General features: G+C 55.0%; 1 protein-coding gene across 3 annotated transcripts in view; it reads right to left on the bottom strand.

Annotated features, from left to right (window-relative positions):
* Positions 1–19,933, bottom strand: part of DOCK5 (dedicator of cytokinesis 5) — a 95,535-nt gene that overhangs the window by 40,724 nt on the left and 34,878 nt on the right. For all 3 annotated transcript variants that reach the window (XM_088068457.1, XM_088068458.1, XM_088068459.1), the window contains exons 10-21: positions 11,083–11,212; positions 10,199–10,271; positions 8,646–8,788; positions 7,940–8,065; positions 7,275–7,399; positions 7,080–7,178; positions 6,871–6,943; positions 5,951–6,054; positions 5,491–5,683; positions 4,626–4,723; positions 3,559–3,648; positions 3,111–3,211 (exon numbers count right to left, since the gene is read on the bottom strand). In XM_088068457.1, the coding sequence (XP_087924583.1) occupies positions 3,111–3,211; positions 3,559–3,648; positions 4,626–4,723; positions 5,491–5,683; positions 5,951–6,054; positions 6,871–6,943; positions 7,080–7,178; positions 7,275–7,399; positions 7,940–8,065; positions 8,646–8,788; positions 10,199–10,271; positions 11,083–11,212 (1,355 nt within the window). The remainder of the gene's footprint in view (positions 1–3,110; positions 3,212–3,558; positions 3,649–4,625; positions 4,724–5,490; positions 5,684–5,950; positions 6,055–6,870; positions 6,944–7,079; positions 7,179–7,274; positions 7,400–7,939; positions 8,066–8,645; positions 8,789–10,198; positions 10,272–11,082; positions 11,213–19,933) is intronic.

Raw genomic sequence — 19,933 nt, 5'->3', positions numbered from 1 at the left:
AAGGAAAGGAAAGGAAAGGAAAGGAAGGAAAGGAAAGGAAAGGAAAGGAAAGGAAAGGAAAGGAAAGGAAAGGAAAGGTGCGGGAAGGTGCGGGAAGGTGCGGGAAGGTGCGGGAAGGTGCGGGAAGGTGCGGGAAGGTGCGGGAAGGGAAGGGAAGGGAAGGGAAGGGAAGGGAAGGGAAGGGAAGGGAAGGGAAGGGAAGGGAAGGGAAAGGGAAGGGAAGGGAAGGGAAAGGGAAGGGAAGGGAAAGGGAAGGGAAGGGAAGGGAAGGGAAGGGAAGGTGCGGGAAGGGAAGGGAAAGGTGCGGGAAGGGAAGGGAAGGTGCGGGAAGGTGCGGGAAAGGGAAGGTGCGGGAAGGTGAGGGAAGGGAAGGGAAGGGAAGGGAAGGGAAGGGAAAGGGCAGGGAAGGGAAGGGAAGGGAAGGGAAGGGAAGGGAAAGGGAAGGGAAGGGAAGGGAAGGGAAAGGGAAGGGAAGGGAAGGGAAGGAAGGGAAGGGAAAGGGAAGGGAAAGGGAAGGGAAGGGAAGGGAAAGGGAAGGGAAGGGAAGGGAAGGGAAAGGGAAGGGAAGGGAAGGGAAGGGAAGGGGAGGGAAAGGGAAGGGAAGGAAAGGGAAGGGAAGGGAAGGCAAGGGAAGGGAAGGGAAGGGAAGGGATGGGAAGGAAGGGAAGGGAAAGGGGAAGGGAAGGGAAGGGAAGGTGCGGGAAGGGAAGGGAAAGGGAAGGTGCGGGAAGGGGAAGGGAAGGTGCGGGAAGGGAAGTTGCGGGAAGGTGCGGGAAGCTGCGGGAATGTCAGGGAAGGGAAGGTGCGGGAAGGGAAAGGTGCGGAAAGGAAAGGTGCGGGAAAGGTGCGGGAAAGGTGCGGAAGGAAGGTGCGGGAAAGGTGCGGGAAAGGTGCGGGAAAGGTGCGGGAAAGGGAAGGAAAGGGAAGGGAAAGGGAAGGGAAGGGAAGGGAAAGGGAAGGGAAAGGGAAGGGAAGGGAAGGAAGGGAAGGGAAAGGGAAGGAAAGGGAAAGGGAAAGGGAAAGGTGCGGGAAGGTGCGGGAAGGGAAGGTGCGGGAAGGGAAGGTGCGGGAAGGGAAGGTGCGGGAAGGTGCGGGAAGGTGCGGGAAGGGAAGGTGCGGGAAAGGAAAGGGAAGGTGCGGGAAAGGAAAGGGAAGGTGCGGGAAGGGAAGGGAAGGTGCGGGAAGGGAAGGGAAGGTGCGGGAAGGGTAGGTGCGGGAAGGTAAAGTAAGGTAAGGTGCGGGAAGGTAAGGTGCGGTAAGGTAAGGTGCGGTAAGGTAAGGTAAGGTAAGGTAAGGTAAGGAAAGGAAAGGAAAGGAAAGGAAAGGAAAGGAAAGGTGCGGAAAGGAAAGGAAAGGAAAGGAAAGGTGCGGAAAGGTGCGGAAAGGTGCGGAAAGGTGCGGAAAGGTGCGGAAAGGTGCGGAAAGGTGCGGAAAGGTGCGGAAAGGTGCGGAAAGGAAAGGAAAGGAAAGGAAAGGAAAGGAAAGGAAAGGAAAGGAAAGGAAAGGAAAGGAAAGGAAAGGAAAGGAAAGGAAAGGAAAGGAAAGGAAAGGAAAGGAAAGGTGCGGAAAGGAAAGGAAAGGAAAGGAAAGGAAAGGAAAGGAAAGGTGCGGGAAGGTGCGGGAAGGTGCGGGAAGGTGCGGGAAGGGAAGGTGCGGGAAGGGAAGGTGCGGGAAGGGAAGGTGCGGGAAGGGAAGGTGCGGGAAGGTGCGGGAAGGTGCGGGAAGGTGCGGGAAGGTGCGGGAAGGTGCGGGAAGGTGCGGGAAGGTGCGGGAAGGGAAGGTGCGGGAAGGTGCGGGAAGGTGCGGGAAGGTGCGGGAAGGTGCGGGAAGGGAAGGTGCGGAAAGGAAAGGTGCGGAAAGGAAAGGAAAGGAAAGGAAAGGAAAGGAAAGGAAAGGAAAGGAAAGGAAAGGAAAGGAAAGGAAAGGAAAGGAAAGGAAAGGAAAGGAAAGGAAAGGAAAGGAAAGGAAAGGAAAGGAAAGGAAAGGAAAGGAAAGGAAAGGAAAGGAAAGGAAAGGAAAGGAAAGGAAAGGAAAGGAAAGGAAAGGAAAGGAAAGGAAAGGAAAGGAAAGGAAAGGAAAGGAAAGGTGCGGAAAGGTGCGGAAAGGTGCGGAAAGGTGCGGAAAGGTGCGGAAAGGTGCGGAAAGGTGCGGAAAGGTGCGGAAAGGAAAGGTGCGGAAAGGAAAGGTGCGGAAAGGAAAGGAAAGGTGCGGAAAGGAAAGGAAAGGTGCGGAAAGGAAAGGAAAGGAAAGGTGCGGAAAGGTGCGGAAAGGAAAGGAAAGGTGCGGAAAGGTGCGGAAAGGTGCGGAAAGGTGCGGAAAGGTGCGGAAAGGAAAGGTGCGGAAAGGTGCGGAAAGGTGCGGAAAGGTGCGGAAAGGTGCGGAAAGGTGCGGAAAGGTGCGGAAAGGTGCGGAAAGGAAAGGAAAGGAAAGGAAAGGAAAGGAAAGGAAAGGAAAGGAAAGGAAAGGAAAGGAAAGGAAAGGAAAGGAAAGGAAAGGAAAGGAAAGGAAAGGAAAGGAAAGGAAAGGAAAGGAAAGGAAAGGAAAGGAAAGGAAAGGAAAGGAAAGGAAAGGAAAGGAAAGGAAAGGAAAGGAAAGGAAAGGAAAGGAAAGGAAAGGAAAGGAAAGGAAAGGAAAGGAAAGGAAGGAGGTGTTGTAGGAGAAGGGGACTTCAAATTGTGTTTCCTTTAGGGTGACAGCCAGGAATTCATGAGGATCACTAAAAACTGAGGGGAGATTTTTAGAGAGGAAAAGCAGTTTGGTTCCTGGTTTTGACTTTTCATTTCCGTTACCACAAGGGTGATGACCTCTGCCTGAGGGGTGCTTGATCAAGGGGCTGGAAAGATGGAAACCCATGATAGAAGTGTCTTTTCTGTCTGCTTTGACAGAAAAAAAATCTCACACCAGGATTTTTTACAGGACAAAAAGAGCAATAAGAAGGATTCTTTCTCTCCTGAACGCAGAGAAAGGATGGAACTCTGCTCTCAGCTACCTTTGTCACATTCACATCATCAAAAATTACCTCATCAAATACATCAGCAAGAGCTGATCTCATCCCCAAAGCCCTCAGTCACACTGCTGGGTGACACCTGAGGTTAAGGATCAATACTCACACATAGGCCAGGGTTGCACTGAAGTGTTTGTAAATATAAGTCTCAAGCACGGTGTTGAAATGCTGGAACTTGATGTCTCCAATCAGAGAAATAATAAATACCTGGCAAAAATCCAGAAGGAGACAGATGCACAGAGCTGCACAGTAACTCAAATAGAACAGTCTCTAATTCAATTTCTTTTGCTGGGTTATCATTTCTGTTTTATCAACAGCATTAATTCTACAGGGAGTGTTATTCGTGTTTTAACAGTCACTAAACACTGTGTGTGGGCAATTTACTACTCTTTTCACTGTGGCTGCTAAAAACCTGATGTGTATTTCAGTCCTGGCTCCTGAAAAAGCCGTAAGAAGTGCTTAAATATCATTTATTTCAAGAGCAAAATACCAATTGCTCATTGGAATCACCAGGAACAGACTGGGAATGTGGCTGAAAACAAAGATTCACTCACCAGGGCATCAAACACCAGGAAATCATAGGTTTCATTTTCTGACATTTCCATCATGATGTTGAAAAGTGCATCGAGGGTGTCTGGCAAAAACTAGAGGGGAAAAGGAACAGTGAAAGGGTGGGGAAAGGTAGCTGCTGCTGGCATCCCGCACAGGAGCATGAGCTAGACTGTTCTTCCCCTTCCAGCCCAGCTGAACTGTAAAACTTGTCCATGAGAGAACATCTAAAAGGGATCCCAGCCCTGTGTTCCTGCACAGGATTGTCAGGATTGGCTCTGTAGTAAAGAAGATATTTTCTCCTCAGCTCTGAACAGCCCCACTTTGCTGTTTTATGGCCTTTTCAGCCCACAGGATAAAAATGCTGATCTTTCCAAAGCAGCCTGGCCCTGTCCCGAGGCACTCAGCCTGTCTGCAGTGACACAGAACCAACTTCACCTTCAGCTGCTCCAGAAGAACATAGCCTTGCACAATCCCAGCACAGTCACTCTTGGGACTCCTCTCTGCAGGTAAGATTTCATCCCAAATCCTTCAGCAGACCATCTTCTGCGGGAATGCCCCCATTTCTGGCCCACTCCCTGCAGTATTCTATGAGATCTCTGGGCTGTCTCTGCTCCCAGATTCACAGCTAGTTCCTCCTCATTCACAAAGGAGTTGAAAATTAAAAGTTAGGCTTTGGATGTATTTCTTATTTCATAAGGATAAAGGGGAAAATAAAGTCACCACCCTCTCCTTGATCCCTGTAATATTTAACTTCTGTAATTCTGGTGAATTCCACTAATGAGAGGTGGAACAGAAGTTCCCAGAGCAGCTGTGGCTGCCCTATCCCTGGAAGTGTTCACGGCCAGGCTGGAGCAAGCTGGGACAGTGGAAGGTGTCCCTGCCCTTGGCAGGGGGTGGAAAAAGCTGATTTTAAGGTCCCTTCCAAGCCAAACCATTCCATGATTTGACAATTCTCCCACTGCTCAGCACCCAGACCTGACTCCCAACCCAGCCAGATAGTTTTTGGGTCCAACACCAGCCTGACACACAAGAGTCTGTGCGCCAAGGAGCCTCAGATCCCTGGGAATACCTTCACGATTTCTCCTCCTTCCACCTCCATGAGCTTCCTGAGGTTGTGGGCGATGTTGTGGGAGTTGGAGCGCCAGTTCAGCAAACCCAGCAGGTCAACTGCAAGGACACAAAGCAGCAAGTAGCAATTACAGCTTCCAGCTGCCTGCAAGGCTGCAGAGCAACCCCCAGCAATGCTGGGTGTTATTTTTAGAGTCAGTACACAAGGAAAAGTCATCCTCAGGTACAGAACGTTACCTTGAGGTAACTTTCTTTTGTCTTGGCACGAGAGAGAAGCTCTACTATAAATGGAAACCTGGCTGCCATCCAACAGCACATTTGGAGACCATTTTGCAGGAGATTTTATGGACTCAAGAGCAGGTATCTCAAGCCAGGAATTTTATTAGAGTGCATGACTTAGCCCAGGAGCCTTCCAGAGCTACTGGAAGTCTCCCATCATTTACCAGCACAGGCTGGGCTCGTGCACGTATCTCTCCTCATCGTGATCCCTTCGGCAACACAGAAGAGTTACTGCACATCATCACCTTGGAGAGCTCAGTCCTAACTGGTGCTCTCTTAACAGGCAGAGGAAAGGAGGCAATCAACCTTAAATATTTAAAATTGTGACAAAACACAGACACTGTCAGTGACAGTGACATTTCCACGCATGCCAGCAAACTTTTTGGGTTTAACGTTGGCAGTCTGGATCAAATATTTGCATGAAAGGCTTGCACAGACATTCTGGGAGCTTGTTCTGGCAGCTTGACAGGACAGGGCTGCCACTGACATGCGAGCAGCAAAATGAAACCTGAAGCTCTCTGCCCACACACAAAAGCCTGCCTGAAGAAAATGCCCTGTGTATTTCAGAGCCCCAGAACGAGCCCTACCATTCTGGGTGAGTTTGGTGGAGCAGATGATGGTGGCGATCTGGAAGCTGTCCTTGGTGCTATCCTTGGTGGGAGTGAAGTTGGCCAGAGGGTACAGGTTTTTTCCTGAGGGAGGCTCCTTCTCCTCCATCTCTGTTTTGGTGCAAGGAAGGGTCAAATAACTCCTGGCATCTTCCATTTTCTTGTTGTCACCCTGTTGGATGGACATGGCAGAGAGAAGGGTCACACAGTGACAGAATGGGTTTGAAACACTTTTTCATCTCTTTCATTGTTTGAGTTTCTGATTTCAGGGATAAGCTGTCCATACTACAAATGATCTGAGCTACTTGCAAAGCCACGGAGTTTAGGAGGATTTCCCACCCCCCACACACATTCTGCAGCTTTCTACTGCTTGGAAAATCAGCCAGGGGAGAGTTTTGATGAGTTAAATATGAGACAAGGCTGGAAATGCCCAGGTTACCTTGTAAATGATCAAACTGTGTTTGCCATCCTGCAGCGTCGTTCCATCTGCATTCATCAGCTTCACAAAGCCCATGCCAAAAGCTCTCTCAGACCTATCCCTGGCTGCAAACAGGAGAAATCTTCATCAGCAATTGTCTTATTCGTGTCCACACAATCCAAAATGCAGCCCTCTAACCCCATCAGCAGAGTTATTTAACTGGTAACTTCATTTTATTTAACAGGTAACGGCAGCTGCACAAACACATCCTCCTGGAGCATCTCCCACACACAGTTTTAGTGGTTTTTGTGCTGATACACCGAGAGATTAATGGTTGGACTCCTTAATCTTCCAGGTCTTTTCTAACTTTAACAATTCCACAATCCTCTGATATTGAACTCTACAGATATTTTTGGTTGGGAGATTGGTTTGTGAGCTGTGGATGTGGAAGGATGTCACTGCCTTCAGAACCAGAAGCCTTTGAGAGCCTTCCAGTGGCTGAGCCTCACATTATTGATCTCATTTCAGGGCTCTGAAGTGATTTGATGGAACTTCTGGCTCCAACCCTCTCATTAGCCTTTCATTAGCCTAAATAGAAATCCTCCTATAGGAAGATCAAGACAAGCCCACCAGGCCTTGTAGTGAATTTTGTGAAATAAATTGAAAGAAACACCCTACACTGAGAAACCAAAGCAATAACAAACATTGATAATTGCCTTTTGGGGGAGGATAAAATGTGGCTCCTTATCAAATTTCAGTTTCAGGACAAAACCTGCACCAAACTTTGGGGTGCAAAAAATTTGAATGATTTTTGGGTTTTTGCTTGCCACAAAACTGGGAATAAGTAAACTGAGCAATAAGTGAAAAAGCAGAAATGCAAGTTCTGCACTCAGTGGGAGGAGCACAGCGATCCTGCAGGTGAGTCCCTTCCTGGTACTCACACTCCTGGGACGAGCGGTGACGGAACGTGAACCTCAGGTGGCAGCGACTGACTTCTTCTATGGCAATGGCTACCTGCAAGGGAGAACGGGATGGAAATGGCATTTCCCCCGTCCCCAGGCACTCCCCAGCACATCCTGGAGCTGAGGAGCTGCTGGTTTTACACCAGCAATGGTTTGTGCCCAGAGGAAGAACATGGACAGAGCCGTACCTTGACAGTCTCGTACCAGCAGGGCTGCTTGACCTGGTAATAAACCACAGACTTGTACTCCGAGACTCCCTCGTAGCCAGCCCCGGGGTGGATGGCTTTCTTTGGACAAAAACCACAAGGCACAGGTAGGGGAGAAAGGTAAATCTGGAGTGTTTTGGGTGGTAAATCTCCAGAGGGTGCCAGAGGCCGTCCTACCTCCTGCAGGTTGCCATCCTCGTCGTGCACGGACATGGTGACCTCAACGTTCTTGGGGGTTTTCTTCTTGCCTTTGTCAAACTCACCCTGGATCAGGGTGACGTAGATGTCATTCCGGACGTCACCTGCAATTCCCAGCGTTTAATGAGCTGCTTTCTCATTCCCAGGTTAACAGTTAATGCCCCTGGGTACCATGTTATCCTTGTTTTCCTTTCAGCCTTTAATTAACAACACCCACCATCGCACCATTTTCATCTCCATCTCAAATGACACAAAATCTTCTAAAATGAACCATTTTTCTTTCTACAAACCTCTGTCCCTATGTTTTCTTTTGTTTCTTTTTTATTTAACAAGCTCTCTAGTGTTAAATCCACTCTGAATGGGTGGGTTAAAGCCCTACACAACTAAAATTCCTTTGACTAAAGTGACATTTTCTCCATAAACCATCATTTTGCCATAAGAAAGGAAACTCATGTTTTCAACTGCTTGTGACAAAAAAAACCAAGAAAATAACCTGGAAATTTGAAGAAAAATAAAAAGTTTTCAGATAAAAAGAAATTTTTATTTTATTTTTTTTTTTAAATAAATAAATCTTTTGGGGAGAGAATTTCTAGAGTTTAAGCAGCTCTTTTACTCCATGGAATGTGGAGGCACATGGGACCTACCAGGAAGGATGATCTCAGGGAACCCCATTTTTCGAGCCACTGCAGTGGATCTGTCTACAAGGTGGGAAAAATCCTTCTGAACCTGAGCCAGATCCCCAGGGAGCAGCTTCAGGGAGACCCATAGACCTAAGAAAAAGGAAATGACACTTGTTCACTAAAAACAAAAAGGTACAAACCTGTGAAATTTAAGCCTGTCCTTCCAAAAAATCTGTGTTTTCATGAAACCTCCTTGTCCCCACCTGGTTCTCTCTTGCCCAGTTCTCCATGTCCCTGAATCTGAGTAAGGCTTTGCTGTGCAAGAAGATTCTCTGAAGTAAACCCTGAACTTTCAGAGTTGAATCTTGAGTGTCTTGGAGCCAAGGAAGGCCAGAAAAATCCAAAATAATGTGATTTAACCCCAAAGCCGTTTGGGACACACAGCCACATCCACTTACAAATATTTCACATCCATAAAACACTTTTATTTTAAAGTGACCTTAAAGCATGTCACCTTTAAAGTGACATGACTAGCAAGTGAGGAGCTGCTCTCATGCAAGTTTTGTCTGGTTTCACTTAGATTTTAGCTCTGTGCGTGATGGAGGGACAAAGTGACAACGCAGTGGGCTCGGGGAAGGGATTAAACTACACCAAACCTTGATCTTGAGACTTTCAGCACCCATTTATTCCCCTGGGAACTCCCCCAGCACGGGTTCCCCCCAGCCTGCACCTTGGCCTTTGTGGTTGACCTCCTTGGCGGCGATGACTTTGTTGAAGACAGAGGTGAGGGGCTCGTTCTCGCCAATGCCATGGGAGGTGATCAGGGGGGACATGATGAGCTGGCGCTGCCTGATGTAGGTCTCCATGGCAATCCTGGGCAGGGGACCCAAAAAAACGGGGTCAGGGACTGGGACAGACACCAACCACATACGAAGAGAGGGCTGGCCAATGGCCGGCTGTTTACCAAATAAATGTGGGGGTTTTTTCAAGGATTCCAAGGGGATTTTCATTCCTTCACCTGCACAGAATCCTTTTAAACCTTCCCATTAGGAGATGCATCAGTTTATCCCTCAGGCCTAAGGTAAGGAACACTGACCTCAGAATTTAAGCCCTGACTTCAAGCTTGCCTCAGAGTTGCCCCTATGCAGATTAACTATTGGAAAAGTACTATAAATTAATATAAATTAATGACTGCTGTGACAACTCCTAAGTGATGAACCCATCCCCAGTCACAAACAAGACTGTTGAGGTTTGGACCCTGACCCTGACTTCACTCCTGTACCCACAGCCTCAATAATGAAGGAGAAATGAGGTCTCCACAGGTTGCCCAGCCTGGCGTCCAGCTGGGGGTCGGAACTCAGCCTCATTAGAACAGAATTAAAATGGGAAAAAAACCCAAACCAACAAAACAAAAACCAAATCAAACAAACAAGCAAAAAAAAAAAAATCCCAAAAAATCCCACCCCAACCAAAACAATTAAAAAACAAACAAACAAACCAAAAACCCCTAAACAAATAAATAAATAACCAATTAAAAAAAAAAAAAGTAGCAGACTAACATTATTCTGCAAAGGGAAAGCCATCCTTCCAAGACCTGAAAGGGAAGGGGAACAAACCCAAATGTCCCCTAAAAATACCCTGTAACAACAAAAGGCTGCAGCCAATGCTTTGCTGTATTTAGGGCTGTAACAACAAGGCTAGCTCTACCCAAACAAGCTCAGTTTTCGTCACTCTAATGTGCCAAAAAAAAGTGAGCAAGCAGAGCAGGCAGAACAAACACACAAGTCTAACTCTCAGAGCAGAAATGCAGATCTCATCGGGGCTGGAATTTCTTCCCCGGGAAGAGGGAAGAATCCCTTCCCTATGACCGACCCAGACAAGGCAATGTGGGAAGGGAGGGGCAGCAGTGACAAATAGCTGTGTCTCTGCTCAGTCTCGCCGAAAATCTTGCCTTGCACCCCCCCAAAAATTCTGCAAGTCACATCCCCCCAGGCCCCAGGACATTATTTTGCTCTGTGCTCCTCTTCCTCACCCTGAAGGTACCCAGAAATTCCAGCTGCACTGCCGAAGTCCCTAGGCAATCGAGTCTGCCACAGACCCATGAAAACGGAACAAAGGCTCCTGGGGGTGACAGAAACCTCTCCCTGCAAAGAGCTGACTGCTGCTATCAGCTGATCTATTTGTAGAGTCCCTGGGGCTCTGCCAGGCGCCCAGACAGATCTGTCCTTCCCAAAGGAAGGGCTTTAGCCAGAGGTGCTGCGAGCTCTGGAGCACAGTACTCACTGCTGGAAGGGGATAAAATGCTGCTTCTCCTCGTCGTCCACCTTCCCGTGGATGATGTCAGTGATGTCCATCACTGCAACGACACCAGAGCATCACTCAGATCTGCCAAGAACCCAGAGAGAGCTTTCCCCTCTCAGAATGGAAACAACAAGGGGCTATTTTGGGCCAGTGTCGCTCAGAACAAGGGCTCTGAGTGATCTGGGATAGGAAGGAGTTCATGGCAGGGGTGGAACTGGATGGGATTTAAGGTTATTTCCAACCCCTAAAAAAGGCCTGGGATCCTGTGACAGCAATGGAGGGCATCACTCTCATTTTAATTTTTTTAAAAGCACATTTACATTAATGTGCAGGTCAGCCCACAGCAGTGAGTGTGAATATACTGAATACACTCTGACAAAATACACCCTCCAAGAAAAACCAGGTGGGACTGAGGCACTTCAAGGCAAGGAAATTCCACTTATATCCAAATGCTGCTTCTTTGGAAATCGATTCCCACCAAGGCTTTCAAGCAAGTCCCTTCACAAGAAATCCCAGGAATAAAATAAGAATTGGGAGTCTGGTTCACTAAGGTTCCTTTAAAATCTTCCATGAGTCCTGAGGAGCAAATCCCACTCTGATAAGGCCCTAATGAGCCTGCTGCAGCTGTGGCAGCCTGTTAAAAGGTTAACAAACCTTTAAGTTTAACAGGTTAAAAGAGGTTAAAAGCCAGCAGCGAGCGCTTGCTCTCCAGCCAGAATCTTCACGAGACATCTTGGAAGGGACAATCTGCCCTGGAGCAGAGATACTGGCCCTGGCACATTTCCCAGCACACTTCCCAGCTCCCAGACCTGTATCCCAGTCCTCCCAGGGGTTTTCCTGGGTGTCCCTGGGGAGGCAGTCCCCACCTGCCACGCCAAAAGGCCTGCGGAGCCCGCACGTGTGCTTCTTGCCATCCTTCAGTTCCATGCGTCCCACGCGCACGACCTGGCACACCAGGCTGATCCGAGGCCGGATCAGGTCAGAACTGCTCAAGTCCTGAAAAAAGAAGAGTTAAAACTGAGTTCCATCAAAGTCCTTTGTGAGTGGAGAAGAAGGGAAGGTGCGGGAAGGTGCGGGAAGGTGCGGGAAGGTGCGGGAAGGTGCGGGAAGGGAAGGTGCGGGAAGGTGCGGGAAGGTGCGGGAAGGGAAGGTGCGGGAAGGGAAGGGAAGGTGCGGGAAGGGAAGGTGCGGGAAGGTGCAGGAAGGGAAGGTGCGGGAAGGGAAGGTAAGGGAAGGTGCGGGAAGGTGCGGGAAGGGAAGGGAAGGGAAGGGAAGGGAAGGGAAGGGAAGGGAAGGGAAGGGAAGGGAAGGAAGGGAAGGGAAGGGAAGGGAAGGGAAGGGAAGGGAAGGGAAGGGAAGGGAAGGAAGGGAAGGGAAGGGAAGGGAAGGGAAGGTGCGGGAAGGGAAGGGAAGGTGCGGGAAGGTGCGGGAAGGGAAGGTGCGGAAGGGAAGGGAAGGTGCGGGAAGGTGCGGGAAGGGAAGGTGCGGGAAAGGGGAAGGGAAGGTGCGAAGGGAAGGTGCGGGAAGGGAAGGTGCGGGAAGGGAAGGTGCGGGAAGGGAAGGGAAGGTGCGGGAAGGGAAGGGAAGGTGCGGGAAGGGAAGGTGCGGGAAGGTGCGGGAAGGGAAGGGAAGGGAAGGGAAGGTGCGGGAAAGGGAAGGTGCGGGAAGGTGCGGGAAGGTGCGCGAAGGGAAGGTGCGGGAAGGGAAGGGAAGGTGCGGGAAGGGAAGGTGCGGGAAGGGAAGGGAAGGGAAGGGAAGGGAAGGGAAGGTGCGGGAAGGGAAGGGAAGGTGCGGGAAGGGAAGGGAAGGGAAGGGAAGGGAAGGGAAGGGAAGGGAAGGGAAGGGAAGGGAAGGGAAGGGAAGGTGCGGGAAGGTGCGGGAAGGGAAGGGAAGGGAAGGTGCGGGAAGGTGCGGGAAGGTGCGGGAAGGGAAGGGAAGGGAAGGGAAGGGAAGGGAAGGGAAGGGAAGGGAAGGGAAGGGAAGGTGCGGGAAGGTGCGGGAAGGGAAGGGAAGGTGCGGGAAGGGAAGGGAAGGTGCGGAAGGGAAGGGAAGGGAAGGGAAGGGAAGGGAAGGGAAGGGAAGGTGCGGGAAGGTGCGGGAAGGTGCGGGAAGGGAAGGGAAGGGAAGGTGCGGGAAGGGAAGGGAAGGTGCGGGGAAAGGGGAAAGGGGAAGGGAAGGGAAGGGAAGGGAAGGGAAGGAAGGGGAGGGAAGGTGCGGGAAGGGAAGGGAAGGGAAGGGAAGGGAAGGGAAGGGAAGGGAAGGGAAGGGAAGGGAAGGGAAGGGAAGGGAAGGGAAGGTGCGGGAAGGTGCGGGAAGGGAAGGTGCGGGAAGGGAAGGTGCGGGAAGGGAAGGGAAGGGAAGGGAAGGGAAGGGAAGGGAAGGGAAGGGAAGGGAAGGGAAGGGAAGGTGCGGGAAGGGAAGGGAAGGGAAGGGAAGGGAAGGGAAGGGAAGGGAAGGAAGGGGAAGGGAAGGGAAGGGAAGGGAAGGGAAGGGAAGGGAAGGGAAGGGAAGGGAAGGGAAGGGAAGGGGAAGGGAAGGTGCGGGAAGGGAAGGGAAGGGAAGGGGAAGGGAAGGGAAGGTAGGAAGGGAAGGGAAGGGAAGGGAAGGTGCGGGAAGGGAAGGGAGGGAAGGGAAGGGAAGGGAAGGGAAGGGAAGGGAAGGGAAGGGAAGGGAAGGGGAAGGAAGGGAAGGGAAGGGAAGGGAAGGGAAGGGAAGGGAAGGGAAGGGAAGGTGCGGGAAGGTGCGGGAAGGGAAGGTGCGGGAAGGTGCGGGAAGGGAAGGTGCGGGAAGGGAAGGTGCGGGAAGGTGCGGGAAGGGAAGGTGCGGGAAGGGAAGGTGCGGGGAAGGGAAGGTGCGGGAAGGGAAGGTGCGGGAAGGTGCGGGGAAGGTGCGGGAAGGTGCGGGAAGGTGCGGGAAGGTGCGGGAAGGTGCGGGAAGGTGCGGGAAGGGAAGGGAAGGGAAGGGAAGGGAAGGGAAGGGAAGGGAAGGGAAGGGAAGGGAAGGGAAGGGAAGGGAAGGGAAGGTGCGGGAAGGGAAGGTGCGGGAAGGTGCGGGAAGGTGCGGGAAGGTGCGGGAAGGGAAGGTGCGGGAAGGTGCGGGAAGGTGCGGGAAGGTGCGGGAAGGTGCGGGAAGGGAAGGGAAGGGAAGGGAAGGGAAGGGAAGGGAAGGGAAGGGAAGGGAAGGGAAGGGAAGGGAAGGGAAGGGAAGGGAAGGGAAGGTGCGGGAAGGGAAGGGAAGGGAAGGTGCGGGAAGGGAAGGTGCGGGAAGGGAAGGGAAGGGAAGGGAAGGTGCGGGAAGGGAAGGTGCGGGAAGGTGCGGGAAGGGAAGGTGCGGGAAGGGAAGGGAAGGTGCGGGAAGGGAAGGGAAGGGAAGGTGCGGGAAGGGAAGGTGCGGGAAGGGAAGGTGCGGGAAGGGAAGGGAAGGGAACGGAAGGGAATGGACGGGCAGGGGAGGGACGGGAAGGGACGGGACGGGAAGGGAAGGGAAGGGAAAGGGGAAGGGAAGGGAAGGGAGGGAAGGAAGGGAAGGGAAGGGAAGGGAAGGGAAGGGAGGGGAGGGGAAGGGAAGGTGAGGGAAGGGAAGGTGCGGGAAGGGAAGGTGCGGGAAGGGAAGGGAAGGTGCGGGAAGGGAAGGGAAGGGAGGGAAGGTGCGGCAAGGGAGGGAAGGTGCGGGAAGGGAAGGGAAGGTGCGGGAAGGGAAGGTGCGGGAAGGGAAGGGAAGGCGGGAAGGTGCGGGAAGGGAAGGTGCGGGAAAGGGAAGGGAAGGGAAGGGAAGGGAAGGGAAGGGAAGGGAAGGGAAGGGAAGGGAAGGGGAAGGGAAGGGAAGGGAAGGGAAGGGAAGGGAAGGGAGGGAAAGGGAAAGGGAAGGGAAGTGAAGGGAAGGGAAGGGAAGGGAAGGGAAGGGAAGGGAAGGGAAGGGAAGGTGCGGGAAGGGAAGGTGCGGGAAGGGAAGGGAAGGGAAGGGAAGGGAAGAGGGAAAGGGAAGGGAAGGGAAGGGAAGGGGGAAGGGAAGGGAAGGGAAGGGAAGGGGAAGGGAAGGGAAGGGAAGGGAAGGGGGAAAGGGAAGGGAAGGGAAGGGAAGGGAAGGGAAGGTGCGGGAAGGGAAGGTGCGGGAAGGTGCGGGAAGGGAAGGTGCGGGAAGGTGCGGGGAAGGGAAGGGAAGGTGCGGGAAGGGAAGGGAAGGGGGAAGGTGCGGGAAGGTGCGGGAAGGGAAGGTGCGGGAAGGGAAGGGCGGGGAAGGTGCGGGAAGGTGCGGGAAGGTGCGGGAAGGGAAGGTGCGGGAAGGGAAGGTGCGGGAAGGGAAGGTGCGGGAAGGGAAGGTGCGGGAAGGGAAGGTGCGGGAAGGGAAGGGAAGTTGCGGGAAGGGAAGGTGCGGGAAGGGAAGGGAAGGGAAGGGAAGGGAAGGGAAGGGAAGGGAAGGGAAGGGAAGGGAAGGGAAGGGAAGGGAAGGGAAGGAAGGGAAGGGAAGGTGCGGGAAGGGAAGGGAAGGGAAGGGAAGGGAAGGGAAGGGAAGGGAAGGTGCGGGAAGGGAAGGTGCGGGAAGGGAAGGTGCGGGAAGGTGGGGGAAGGTGCGGGAGGGTGGGGGAAGGTGCGGGAAGGGAAGGGAAGGGAAGGGAAGGGAAGGGAAGGGAAGGGAAGGGAAGGGAAGGGAAGGGAAGGGAAGGGAAGGGAAGGGAAGGGAAGGGAAGGGAAGGGAAGGGAAGGGAAGGGAAGGTGCGGGAAGGGAAGGGAAGGGAAGGGAAGGGAAGGGAAGGTGCGGGAAGGGAAGGTGCGGGAAGGTGCGGGAAGGTGCGGGAAGGGAAGGTGCGGGAAGGGAAGGTGCGGGAAGGGAAGGGAAGGGAAGGTGCGGGAAGGGAAGGTGCGGGAAGGGAAGGTGCGGGAAGGTGCGGGAAGGGAAGGGAAGGGAAGGGAAGGGAAGGGAAGGGAAGGGAAGGGAAGGGAAGGGAAGGGAAGGGAAGGGAAGGGAAGGGAAGGGAAGGGAAGGCGGGAAGGGAAGGGAAGGGAAGGGAAGGGAAGGGCGGAAGGGAAGGGAAGGGAAGGGAAGGGAAGGGAAGGTGCGGGAAGGGAAGGGAAGGGAAGGGAAGGTGCGGGGAAGGGAAGGGAAGGGAAGGGAAGGGAAGGTGCGGGAAGGTGCAGGAAGGGAAGGTGCGGGAAGGGAAGGTAAGGGAAGGTGCGGGAAGGTGCGGGAAGGGAAGGTGCGGGAAGGGAAGGTGCGGGAAGGTGCGGGAAGGTGCGGGAAGGTGCGGGAAGGGAAGGTGCGGGAAGGTGCGGGAAGGGAAGGTGCGGGAAGGGAAGGGAAGGTGCGGGAAGGTGCGGGAAGGTGCGGGAAGGGAAGGTGCGGGAAGGGAAGGTGCGGGAAGGGAAGGTGCGGGAAGGGAAGGGAAGGGAAGGGAAGGGAAGGGAAGGGAAGGGAAGGTGCGGGAAGGGAAGGTGCGGGAAGGGAAGGGAAGGGAAGGGAAGGGAAGGGAAGGGAAGGGAAGGGAAGGGAAGGGAAGGGGAAGGGAAGGGAAGGGAAGGGAGGGAAGGGAAGGGAAGGGAAGGGAAGGGAAGGGAAGGGAAGGTGCGGGAAGGTGCGGGAAGGGAAGGTGCGGGAAGGGAAGGGAAGGGAAGGGAAGGGAAGGGAAGGGAAGGGAAGGGAAGGGAAGGGAAGGGAAGGGAAGGGAAGGAAGGGAAGGGAAGGGAGGGAAGGGAAGGGAAGGGAAGGGAAGGGAAGGTGCGGGAAGGGAAGGGAAGGTGCGGGAAGGGAAGGGAAGAGGGAAGGGAAGGGAAGGGAAGGTGCGGGAAGGGAAGGGAAGGGAAGGGAAGGAAGGGAAGGGAAGGGAGGGGAAGGGAAGGTGCGGGAAGGGAAGGTAAGGGAAGGGAAGGGAAGGGAAGGGAAGGGAAGGGAAGGGAAGGTGCGGGAAGGTGCGGGAAGGGAAGGTGCGGGAAGGTGCGGGAAGGTGCGGGAAGGGAAGGGAAGGGAAGGGAAGGTGCGGGAAGGGAAGGGAAGGGAAGGGAAGGGAAGGGAAGGTGCGGGAAGGGAAGGGAAGGGAAGGAAGGGAAGGGAAGGGAAGGGAAAGGGAAGGGAAGGGAAGGGAAAGGGAAGGGAAGGGGAAGGGAAGGGAAGGGAAGGGAAGGGAAGGGAAGGGAAGGGAAGGGGGAAGGGAAGGTGCGGGAAGGGAAGGGAAGGGAAGGGAAGGGAAGGTGCGGGAAGGGAAGGTGCGGGAAGGGAAGGGAAGGGAAGGGAAGGGAAGGAAGGGAAGGTGCGGGAAGGGAAGGGAAGGTTGCGGGAAGGGAAGGGAAGGGAAGGGAAGGTGCGGGAAGGGAAGGGAAGGTGCGGGGAAGGGAAGGGGTGCGGGAAGGGAAGGGAAGGGAAGGGAAGGTGCGGGAAGGGAAGGGAAGGTGCGGGAAGGTGCGGGAAGGGAAGGTGCGGGAAGGGAAGGTGCGGGAAGGTGCGGGAAGGGAAGGGAAGGTGCGGGAAGGGAAGGGAAGGTGCGGGAAGGGAAGGGAAGGGATGGTGCGGGAAGGGAAGGGAAGGGAAGGGAAGGCGGGAAAGGGGAAGGGAAGGGAGGGGAAGGTGGGGGAAGAGAAGGGAAGGGATGGGAGGGGAAGGGAAGGGAAGGGAGGGGAAGGGAAGGGAAGGGAAGGGAAGGGAAGGGAAGGGAAGGGAAGGGAAGGGAAGGGAAGGGAAGGGAAGGGAAGGGAAGGGAAGGGAAGGGAAGGGAAGGGAAGGGAAGGGAAGGTGCGGGAAGGGAAGGGAAGGGAAGGGAAGGGAAGGGAAGGGAAGGGAAGGGAAGGGAAGGTGCGGGAAGGGAAGGGAAGGTGCGGGAAGGGAAGGGAAGGTGCGGGAAGGGAAGGTGCGGGAAGGTGCGGGAAGGTGCGGGAAGGTGCGGGAAGGGAAGGGAAGGGAAGGGAAGGGAAGGGAAGGGAAGGTGCGGGAAGGGAAGGTGCGGGAAGGTGCGGGAAGGGAAGGGAAGGGAAGGGAAGGGAAGGGAAGGGAAGGGAAGGTGCGGGAAGGTGCGGGAAGGTGCGGGAAGGGAAGGGAAGGGAAGGGAAGGGAAGGGAAGGGAAGGGAAGGGAAGGGAAGGGAAGGGAAGGGCGGAAGGGAAGGGAAGGGAAGGGAAGGGAAGGAAGGTGCGGGAAGGGAAGGGAAGGGGAAGGGAAGGGGAAGGGAAGGGCAGGGAAGGGAAGGGAAGGGAAGGGAAGGGAAGGGAAGGGAAGGGAAGGGAAGGGAAGGGAAGGGAAGGTCCGGGAAGGGAAGGTGCGGGAAGGGAAGGTGCGGGAAGGGAAGGCGCGGGATGGGAAGGTGCGGGAAGGGAAGGTGCGGGAAGGGGAAGGTGCGGGAAGGTGCGGGAAGGTGCGGGAGGTGCGGGGAAGGTGCGGGAAGGTGCGGGAAGGTGCGGGAAGGTGCGGGAAGGGGGAAGGGAAGGGAAGGGAAGGGAAGGGAAGGGAAGGGAAGGGGAAGGGAAGGGAAGTGAAGGTCAGGGAAGGGAAGGGAAGGGAAGGGAAGGGAAGGGAAGGGAAGGGAAGGGAAGGGAAGGGAAGGGAAGGTGCGGGAAGGGGCGGGAAGGTGCGGGAAGGGAAGGGAAGGGAAGGTGCGGGAAGGTGGGGGAAGGTGCGGGAAGGGAAGGGAAGGGAAGGGAAGGGAAGGGAAGGGAAGGGAAGGGAAGGGAAGGGAAGGGAAGGGAAGGGAAGGGAAGGGAAGGGAAGGGAAGGGAAGGGAAGGGAAGGGAAGGGAAGGGAAGGGAAGGGAAGGGAAGGTGCGGGAAGGGAAGGTGCGGGAAGGGAAGGGAAGGTGCGGGAAGGTGCGGGAAGGGAAGGGAAGGTGCGGGAAGGGAAGGGAAGGGAAGGGAAGGGAAGGTGCGGTAAGGGAAGGGAAGGGAAGGTGCGGGAAGGGAAGGGAAGGGAGGGAAGGGAAGGGAAGGGAAGGGAAGGGAAGGGAAGGGAAGGGAAGGAAGGGAAAGGGAAGGGAAGGAAGGGAGGGGAGGGGAAGGGAGGGAAGGGGAAGGAAGGGGGGGGGAAGGGAAGGTGCGGGAAGGGAAGGGAAGGTGCGGGAAGGGAAGGGAAGGTGCGGGAAGGGAAGGGAAGGGAAGGGAAGGTGCGGGAAGGGAAGGGAAGGGAAGGGGAAGGGAAGGGAAGGGAAGGGAAGGGAAGGGAAGGGAGGGAAGGGAAGGGAAGGGAAAGGGGAAGGGAAGGGAAGGGAAGGGAAGGGAAGGGAAGGGAAGGGAAGGGAAGGGAAGGGAAGGGAAGGGAAGGGAAGGGAAGGGAAGGGAAGGTGCGGGAAGGGAAGGGAAGGGAAGGGAAGGGAAGGGAAGGGAAGGGAAGGGAAGGTGCGGGAAGGGAAGGTGCGGGAAGGGAAGGTGCGGGAAGGGAAGGGAAGGGAAGGGAAGGGAAGGGAAGGGAAGGGAAGGGAAGGGAAGGGAAGGGAAGGGAAGGGAAGGGAAGGGAAGGGAAGGGAAGGGAAGGGAAGGGAAGGGAAGGGAAGGGAAGGGAAGGTGCGGGAAGGGAAGGGAAGATGCGGGAAGGGAAGGGAAGGGAAGGGAAGGGAAGGGAAGGGAAGGGAAGGGAAGGGAAGGGAAGGGAAGGGAAGGGAAGGGAAGGGAAGGGAAGGGAAGGGAAGGGAAGGGAAGGGAAGGGAAGGGAAGGGAAGGGAAGGGAAGGGAAGGGAAGGGAAGGGAAGGGAAGGGAAGGGAAGGGAAGGGAAGGTGCAGGAAGGGAAGGTGCGGGAAGGGAAGGGAAGGTGCAGGAAGGGAAGGTGCGGGAAGGGAAGGGAAGGGAAGGGAAGGGAAGGGAAGGGAAGGGAAGGGAAGGGAAGGGAAGGGAAGGGAAGGGAAGGGAAGGGAAGGGAAAGGGGAAGGGAAGGGAAGGGAAGGGAAAGGGAAGGGAAGGGAAGGGAAGGGAAAGGGAAGGGAAGGGAAGGGAAGGTGCGGGAAGGGAAAGGTGCGGGAAGGGAAGGGAAGGGAAGGGAAGGGAAGGGAAGGGAAGGGAAGGGAAGGGAAGGGCAGGGGGGGGAGGGAAGGGGAGGGGAAGGGAAGGGGAAGGAAGGGAAGGGAAGGGAAGGGAAGGGAAGGGAAGGGAAGGGAAGGGAAGGGAAGGGAAGGGAAGGGAAGGGAAGGGAAGGGAAGGGAAGGTGCGGGAAGGGAAGGGAAGGTGCGGGAAGGGAAGGGAAGGTGCGGGAAGGGAAGGTGCGGGAAGGGAAGGTGCGGGAAGGTGCGGGAAGGGAAGGTGCGGGAAGGGAAGGGAAGGTGCGGGAAGGGAAGGGAAGGGAAGGGAAGGGAAGGGAAGGGAAGGGAAGGGAAGGTGCGGGAAGGGAAGGGAAGGGAAGGGAAGGGAAGGGAAGGGAAGGGAAGGGAAGGGAAGGGAAGGGAAGGGAAGGGAAGGGAAGGAAGGTGCGGGAAGGGAAGGGAAGGGAAGGGAAGGGAAGGGAAGGGAAGGGGAAGGGAAGGGAAGGGAAGGGAAGGTGCGGGAAGGGAAGGGAAGGGAAGGGAAGGAAGGGAAGGGAAGGGAAGGGAAGGGAAGGGAAGGGAAGGGAAGGGAAGGGAAGGTGCGGGAAGGTAGGGAAGGGAAGGGAAGGTGCGGGAAGGTGCGGGAAGGGAAGGTGCGGGAAGGGAAGGGAAGGTGCGGGAAGGTGCGGGAAGGGAAGGGAAGGTGCGGGAAGGGAAGGGAAGGGAAGGTGCGGGAAGGGAAGGGAAGGTGCGGGAAGGGGAAGGCGGGAAGGGAAGGTGCGGGAAAGGTGCGG

The sequence above is a fragment of the Pseudopodoces humilis genome, chromosome 30, assembly GCF_049639895.1.
Source record: "Pseudopodoces humilis isolate 2021_Gansu_Grassland_sample_001 chromosome 30, ASM4963989v1, whole genome shotgun sequence".
In the NCBI taxonomy this organism is placed as follows: domain Eukaryota; kingdom Metazoa; phylum Chordata; class Aves; order Passeriformes; family Paridae; genus Pseudopodoces; species Pseudopodoces humilis.
Note: the sequence above shows the minus strand (reverse complement) of the source record. Positions and strands in the feature narration are given on the sequence as shown.